A 9239-nucleotide genomic window follows, 5' to 3' on the forward strand; every position below is an offset into this window, starting at 1 on the left:
ACTTTGAGTATTAAAATTATTACAGTTGTTTCTATTAACTTTACCAACAATAATGAAAACATTACTTATTTTATTATTCTAAAAGAATAATGCACAACGATTTTATTTCATAAATACGTAAAGAATGTTTTAACTTCACTAAGAAAATGTAAATTTTTATGCTCCTCAAAAATAATTTCATGCTGGTATATGTTTAGCAGACATTATTTCAGTAACTATGGTTTTAATTTATTTTACTTAAATTCGACATGAAATTAAATTTGTACAGTTCAAATCATATACGGTTCATCATTTTGATCCTCGTATTGGGCCTTTGTCAAGGAAACAGAGATGCTAGCTATAAATATGCAATTGAAAAAGGAGACTATCCTTTTCTTGTGTTACTTCAGGTTAAAACGTCCAGGTACGTATAAAGTACGTAGTTCACTTTGTGAATATAAACAAAACTACGGGTTTCCTTAAACACCTGCTGATAGAGTAATTTGTTGTTCTTTCTAACGTGTATGACAAAACTGTGATAATGTGCTATATAAATTTCTTTCTCTCTTGGAAGAACATATTTTAATTTAAAATTTGAAAACATATAAAACGGAAATTTCTCAGTGACAAAGTTATTCATTGAGCAAATTTAGGAAATGTATAACAACAGTTAGTGGGTGTTTGTCATGGGGAAAAATCTTTAAAACTGTGGAATTTTTACTTTTCAATAAATTATTTTCTCAGAGGAAAATTACTTTTTCTTGTCCACTTCATTGTTTTTATAACAAAACAAACCCATCTGGAAATATTCACAGATTTAAAAAAGAATATATTTTAAGAACCTCATAACTGTTGCAAACGATCAAGAAGGTGATATTATAAAATTAGATAAGAATATATTTAGGTACTTTACCCCTAATTACGTCAGATGAATAAGATTTTTTTAAAGAATCCTCGTATATCCGACAATTCAACGCTAAAAAAATACCACAACGGAAAAATCATAAAGTTGACTGACATTCACCATTCGTCGTCTAAATCAAAACTGAAACCGAACTTTATGCTTGGAGTAAAATTTGTTATTTTGTATAACTGATATTTTTTTTATTTTGCATATAACATGAATTCTCCGTACTTACATAACTTTAAAATTAAGTGAAACTATTTCAATGTAGCAAATCTATGTGTTGTTACATGTTTTATTTTTTCGATTTTTTATACATAACTGCAACAATTTAACTGGCATTCACTTGCCACATTGTTGTTTTCTTTTTATCTTCGCCAAACTGTTTCAAAAATATTTTACTGTATTTTAGGGTATTATTATATCTGTGAGGGAAATAAATTTACAAATATCGCTATTTCCTCAAATTGTAACATGTAAAGAAAGCATTTTTATTTTTCTGTATCACGAAAATGAAATTTATGAAGAGCATTTAAAATCGTAGGCCTATGAAGTTTAGTCACTGCAACACTTTCTATTGCATCAAAAAGTTCTTGTAATATTTTATAATGAGGCTAAACGTCGAAGCGATACAATATAGTTGAATTGCCAATTCCTACACTGCAACAGCCATTATGAGAACGAAACAGAATTTGTACAGAATTTTCCATCGTCCATTGATACAAAAAATCAGTTACACTAAGTTTCGAGATCTGCAATCTGTTCTTTTCTTCAGGTAAATAACTAACCTAACACGTAATTACAAACCAGGTTAAAATAATACCATTCCAGAGTGTTGTAACACGCGTAAGTCAGGAATCACAGCTACAATGTTGAGTGTCAACTTCACTAACTATAAAATATGCAGTTAATAAAAAACTAAACACGACACTAATTATTAAAACTTAACTACAGAATACAGGTCACAATAGGTCTGTATCCGTCGACCAACCACCTACGACTGACTAGAAGCCAATAGCAAATGGCGATCGTCACGGCAGAACTGAAAAGGTGGTGACTTCCTTACTTAAGCGTGTCACAACGCTCTGGAATCATCATCATCATCATCATCTGACGTTTCCGTTATCACGGGTCGTCGTACACAGCCTCCTCCACTTTTGCCTGTCATTCCAGGTCTCCTCTTCCTCCGCCTGCATTTTCTGTAGTCCCCTTCTCTCTAGTCTTTCCACACTTGGTCCTCCCATCTTCCTCTCGGTCTTCCTCTTGGTCTTCTTCCTCTTTCCTCCTTGGAATGATTAGTTTATTTTAACATAGTTTTAATTATGTGTTAGACCTGAAGAAGAGATTTTATTGCAGATCTCGAAACGTACTGTTACTGATTTTTTTTTAAATCAATGAACGATGGCAAATTTCGGGAAAATCCTCTTTCCTTCACCACCCTTCCATCGTCAAAAACAACATCAAACAATGAGCCATTATGTATTCATAATTAATATTTACACATATTCGTGACATTCTAGTGACGGAGAGCAGTTCGGGAACGGTTGCCTTGTGTCACTGACCTGGGTACTGTCACTGTCGTGCTTTCTCTACAAGGCAACCAAGGAGCAGCATAATCCTGACTATACGGTGTCAGTGTTCGCAGGACTTGTCGTCATGAATGAAACTCGCTCTGCTGCTAATAGAAGAGTCGCTCGAATAGTTGTAAGTTATCCTTCTTTAGATCCTTAACTAAGGCTTCATTTATTTGTGTTAATTTTTGTGGTAATTGTATATCAAGAAAAATAATAATTGACATCCATTGCATGTAAAGGGTGAATTGAAATATTGTTGTGCTATTAAATTGTAATTTTTATAAAACATGAGATGGTTTCAATTGTTGAATGTGGTGTCTATTAATTTATTATTGAACTACACCACATGTTCCGCTGATGTAAACCACTTTTTTTATGAAAATCCTGGGTATGATTTGTATAGGTAAACCTAATTAAAGTTTATTTTAAACTGTGCAATGTTTTAATATAATCTATACCAAAAACAGCAACAATATTTCAGCCATTTTCAATGGACATATAAAGTTTCATTTTTAAGTGAAAATAAAATGTGTTACTGTAACCAAACTTTTATGTAACTTGAGGATGAGAATCGTTATTTTAATTACTTACAATCTAAGAGTGCGCTACACGCCTAATAAGTGGCGCTTAACAGGCTTCGCTAGGGTTTCATGTACAATCCAAATCCGAACTGTCTTCTAAACCCGCACTGGTTTATAAAGATGTAACTGCAATATGACAGCCTGCTTCAATATATGTGTATTGTTTAATAGAATGAAGATTTATGCACAATCTTCGTTTTAGATCCTGTAAATCTTCTAAATGTTATAATTAAGTTTGACATAAAACTCACATGCAGAAGAAAATGCATGTCATTACTAATTATACGATGGGCTGTAAGCCAACATTAATTAAACATTAGTCCATCGTGCATGAGAGGCATCAAAATAAAAAAGAGACAGCGTATACAACTAATTACTATACTATAAGTAATATCAATAACAATAATCATAATAAGACAATATAAATAAATATATAATAAAGGCAAAAGAACCAATAACGTAAATATATAATCATTAAAAAAGAGATTGTGCAACATTCCATAATGATCAACAACATTAATCATGCATAACAATTAGCAACTGTGCAAAAAACACATCCACGTCAAAACTAAATCCAGCTTATTAAAAACCAATATCAATGCAAGAAGTAATATCAATACGAAAACAAGAAAAATAACAATGCGATAGCAAGAAAAATAACCATAATAATTAATACAAACCGTAACAACAACTAACATAGATTATCGGTAAGCGTTAACAAGAAAATAAACCATGCAACATACAATAACAAACCATTAAATAGAAATAACATAAAAGAAAGTATATCTGGATCCGAAATTCAAACTTTACCGAGACTTCGTGATTTTCATATACTATCAGAGCAAACGGCAGAACACATAATCGGCTAAATTACCAGAGTTTGAGTTAGGAATTTTTAGTGATATTATATGCGTTTAATGTTCCAGCCAGATGAACTGTCAAGTAAAGGGGATAACGGCCCTTGTCTCGTCCTTCTCCAGCTGGAGTCAGCGTTCCTGGAGAACAACTGGATCCGACCTGCTCCTCTCAACAATGGTATGATCAGTGTTGAGTCTAAATTGGTCGCCTGGGCTTGGGACCTGGATGCCAAGAATAATCTGTTACATGCTGTGTAAGTGGCTTTTTTATACCTGGTTTAGTTTGAGCAACAACATTATAACTTAATAACTGCACGATGCCCTGAAGCTTATTATATAACTAAACAGTCGTTGTCGCATATTGCTACGTACAGAATTATGATATTTTTTAAATCATCAGAGTTTGAGCACCACAGACCTTTTCTCGGTCACTGCCGCCGGTGTTTTGGACCAAATATCAATAAATTACCGCAAAAATCCAACTTTTCTGACATAACTTTGTAAATGAGTTTGTAACATTTGATGGCTCCCTCATGCATTTATCATCAGGCTTCCTAGAATTTTGTTCTTGATAGGTCTCACAGCATGACATGACATGAATGTAGAGCTTTCAAATAAACTCCAGCATGGTCAGAACTTTTGCGTTAGGTTCATTTTAAATCTCAGACGTGATGATCACGTAACGCCCTACTTCAAACAATTATCTATCTTAAAATTACAAGATCTTCGAGACTATCATTGACTTACATTGTTGCACGCTTTTTTAAATACAAATTGTGTCAGTTATCTATCAAACAACTTTCAATTTATGTCTGAAATAAGTGAACAAAGTACAAGGAGAGGTACGTTCTTATTATTTATCCGAATTCATCGAACAACTACCTTTAGTAAGTCGTTTGCAATTTCTGCCTGTCGATTGTTGAATGCTTTACCAGTAAACATCAGAGCCATCGATAAGCGCGTTCGCTTTGGGGCGGAGGTCAGAGCCTTGGTGCTGGGGGCTCAGGGGGTATAACGGTTGGAGGCTTTGCAGAGTGATACTTGGGGCAATAGAATGCAAGTTGGATGAAGCGAGTGTATCTTGTAATAAATAGTAGTGTAAATTATATTATTAAAAGTTACATTAATTACTGATGCTTGTTTTTTAAGATAAATTTCATTTAATATATAATTTAAATAAATGTATTTATGTTTAGTTACAAATTTACTCGTATATATCTTAGTTTAACGTTGTATGAGGTTAAGTGGTAGAGATGACTTTATAGTCCTAACTTCCCCTCTAATAAAGACATTTTTAATTCTGAGGGATGATTTTCGATCGTCGCTATGAAGATATTTTCCCTAAAAATTAATGGCTTGTGAGTACTAGTGACAAACTGTTCACAAATTAGAAATAACGTCCTATTCTGTTTCAAAAAAATCATATAGACTTTTACTTCTTTTTAAAAGACCACCTCAGTAGTTAAAATGATAGAAAAAGTTCAAGGTTTGCCAAAAGCCAGCAGAGTTTGACTTGTTCCTTGGAACGAGCGTTTCTGGTTAATGGCCAATGCGAGAATAACCACAAGAGGATCGTAACATTGATGTTTAGACTCACAACACAAGCATAGTGCTTGTGTCACAACACTGTAGGTTTAGACTAGGTTAAACCACACATTCAATACTGTGCGTGCGCTAGAATTACTGCTACTGTCTTTAGACTTACAACACAAGCATAGTGCTTGTGTCACAACACTGTAGGTTTAGACTAGGTTAAACCAAACATTCAATACTGTGTGTGCGCTAGAGTTACTGCTACTGTCTTTAGACTTACAACACAAGCATAGTGCTTGTGTCACAACACTGTAGGTTTAGACTAGGTTAAACCACACATTCAATACTGTGTGTGCGCTAGAGTTACTGCTACTGTCTTTAGACTTACAACACAAGCATAGTGCTTGTGTCACAACACTGTAGGTTTAGACTAGGTTAAACCAAACATTCAATACTGTGTGTGCGCTAGAGTTACTGCTACTGTCTTTAGACTTACAACACAAGCATAGTGCTTGTGTCACAACACTGTAGGTTTAGACTAGGTTAAACCACACATTCAATACTGTGTGTGCGCTAGAGTTACTGCTACTGTCTTTAGACTTAGCATAGTGCTTGTATCACAACACTGTAGGTTTAGACTAGGTTAAACCACACATTCAATACTGTGCGTGCGCTAGAAATTACTGCTACTGTCTTGAGTAGCTATGTTTTATATCTATTGAAGTGTATTTTATAACAGGAGTTCAACAAGTAAAAAGGATTTGGCCAGATGAATTTTAGTTTTAACGCTTTCTTAAACATAACTTATTCGTTCTAAACATGTGTACATTTACAGATAATTCAATTTAAATATTCTATTAGTAGAAATTCCAGTTTAGAAAATGCACTGCTCCAAAGGAGTTATCATTAGATTAGATTGAATTATCTAATATATTCAATAATAGATTAAAATTTATAAAAAATTCAAATTAATTTATTTTAAGAAAAGAATTTATTACATGGTTGTATGTGTATAACTAATAATAATATCTAACCCTCTAGCATTGTTAATCGAGGGAGAAACTTTGATTTAAAAAAGCTTTTTATCACATTAATCATATTTTACATGCAAATTGTGTTTTACATAAACGCATCTACATTAATGTTAATTACATTAACTCACCAATAAATAATTCTTATAATAATACAAAAGTTAAAATAATTTATAGATTTTAAAAATATTTCTTCTTACAATAAAATATATAGAAACTCTTTTTGTTTGAAGATGATACAATAATTATTGTTGTAAATTTTTCAAATATAACAAAACTAACTCATGTTCTTCGTCCGAGGCTATGGTATAGTAAGGTAGTTCTTTAATTCTTAGTTTTTAAACCCTTTTGTTTTCTAAATTAATTTTCTTACCTATTTAAAACTTACTTTTATTCATAAACATAATACCTTTTAGAGCAAAATTATGTTTCCAAAGAGAACAAAACAGGTGAAAGAATTCCGTCTTCCTGCTCAATTCTAAAGATGATTACGTAATAAATAAACCACTGTCAACAAACTTAAAACACAAAGCCGAGGTGTAGTGTGCTGCTGTAGCGTTATTTACAACTAAATCCTTTACTTATTTGTATCTACCTCCAGAGCCTTGAAGATGGCATCTTTATCTGGACTGAAATGCTACCATGAGTACGGGGTAGCGCACTACAGATGGGAAATGTGCTCCTACGACACTCACAAAACTACCCCTGGCCGTGAGAGAGAGGGCGCGCTGCTGGTAGACGATGGATACCTGACCGCCCTCAAGTACGAGAACACTAACGTCTTATCGCCCAAGTCCACACCCATCGTCCTTATGGCCAGGCTGTACTGGTTCATTAGCTGGGTTCAATACTGCGTTGTGGATAATACTCTTAAAACGGTAACGTACCTTGCGTTTGTAGTATATTTTTATTTTTAACCTCACCGTCTTCTTATTTGGGAGCGAATGTAGAGTGCACTGAGTGTTTGCAAAGGATCGAAAGGTCGTTTTTGATATTACTGCTTAAGAGGAACCCTGAAACAGCTAAACAATTATTTTTGTATTATTCTACTAAAATAAACTGGTTTCTTTGTTTTGCAGTCTTTCGTTGAGACGGATAACACTGAAGACGACCTGTTTCCTCTGCCATGGTCTAAGAAACGTTCTAGTAAGTTGAAATATGGTCATTAATATACAATATTTAAAAAATTAAATTTTTGTATGACTTTTTTAAACAGAAAAACAAAGCTTTGAATGAGGCAAATGTTGGAGCTAGTAGACTTCTTAATACTTCTACTTTTTTATAATGTAGAGCGAGTAGATCATTCAGTAGTCTCTCAATGGACTCCTCGCACTCCTTGTTGCTTGGTTCCAAAGTTATCTTGCAGTTATCACCATACCATCTAACCAAGGTCACTATCAATATAAAAAAAACAACTAATAATATTATTAAAGGGGACCTCTTCTTATTGGAAAAACTATTTTCTACTATTTGATAAAAGAAAACTCACAAATATCAAATAATTTTATTTTCTCACAGGATGCCATTGTCAGGTATGAATCAACGGATGGCATCTTTGATGTCGAAAGGCCTCGTGTGAAAAAAATTAAATTATTGGATGGTCGAAAGTTTCTTTTATCAAATAATAGAAAATACTAATATTATATTCGTTGTTCATTGTTCTTTGGGTATAAATGCTATGAATTATATCGTTTATGGGATTTTTGTTACAAAAGCCTATCACAGATGAGCCTAAACTCATCAAATCTGATCATCTCTGTTAAACAATCCTTTCATCCCGTTCCTCTACCTCAAGTCCAAACATTCGTGTTCTGAAATGCTAGTTCAAAATGCAGAGAGCTACAGGAAATACAGATTTCTCCAGTAATTTGTGAACTGTGACCATCTTAGGCTTCCTAAGATCGATGCTAATCATGAGAAAGGCTCGGGGGTGAGAAGCATTAAAAACAAAATCACGAAATCATCGCTGAGGTCAATGATATAACCGTTGAATGTTCCTATAGCCGTGAATCTCCCATTCGGTATCATCAAGGTCTGAAGCTTGTAGTTATAACAGAAATACAGACAAACAAGAATACAAATGATGGTAGTTAGCAGTAATGGTAATTATATTAGATATATAGTATTACTCTAAATGCATCTAAAAGTTGAGGGCATCAATAAGAGTTCCATGGCTAACACTTCCTCCATGGTATCTCTAGGTAATCTTGCTATCATCAAGACTGGAGTCCTCTGCTGTATGATTCCTCCTCAATATAATGTAAAAACGTGTTCCAGAATCGCCATCTCTCAAGGTGAATGTCTACCTGTCCTTCCCTCTGACAATGGCCGTCCTTCCAGTGATGCAGCATTGCCTATCAGCAGTAATGTTTTAAAAAGTTAGGTTTGGCACCATTATAATGATTTATAAAATGACTATTTATATCCTTTATATTTTTTTATTAAAGTTATATACTATAGTATTTATATTTAAATTTTCAAGACTCATAAACCACAAGGTAATGAAACATAATATGGGAAAGTGGGAGGTGGGAGTGCCGATGCCGAGCGGTCTAAGACGTTAGACTTTGGGTTTGAGTTAGAGATAACGCAGGTTCAAATCTTGTCTTTGACCGTTGCACTTTTGATCAGTACCATCGACCTTGTACTGAATCGACTGTCCTCCTTATTCTGTTTGATAAGATCCTGGCACAGGCCAGTGGCCCATGAGGACAGGCAAAATAAGGTTCAAAAAGGGAATTGGCTTCTTCTTTTAATAAAAAAATATAGTTATAATCAGT

At 33.8% G+C, this 9239-nt stretch overlaps 1 protein-coding gene across 1 annotated transcript; it reads left to right on the forward strand.

Annotated features, from left to right (window-relative positions):
* Nucleotides 1-250: 250 nt before the first annotated feature.
* LOC124363350 lies at nucleotides 251-8890 on the forward strand. Its single transcript, XM_046818599.1, has 6 exons — nucleotides 251-403; nucleotides 2404-2587; nucleotides 3965-4149; nucleotides 7061-7337; nucleotides 7539-7605; nucleotides 8737-8890. The coding sequence occupies exons 2-6, from the start codon at nucleotides 2540-2542 to the stop codon at nucleotides 8832-8834; spliced, it is 675 nt and encodes a 224-aa protein (XP_046674555.1). The 5' UTR covers nucleotides 251-403; nucleotides 2404-2539; the 3' UTR covers nucleotides 8835-8890.
* Nucleotides 8891-9239: the final 349 nt, after the last annotated feature.

The sequence above is a fragment of the Homalodisca vitripennis genome, chromosome 5 (genome assembly GCF_021130785.1).
Source record: "Homalodisca vitripennis isolate AUS2020 chromosome 5, UT_GWSS_2.1, whole genome shotgun sequence".
NCBI lineage: Eukaryota > Metazoa > Arthropoda > Insecta > Hemiptera > Cicadellidae > Homalodisca > Homalodisca vitripennis.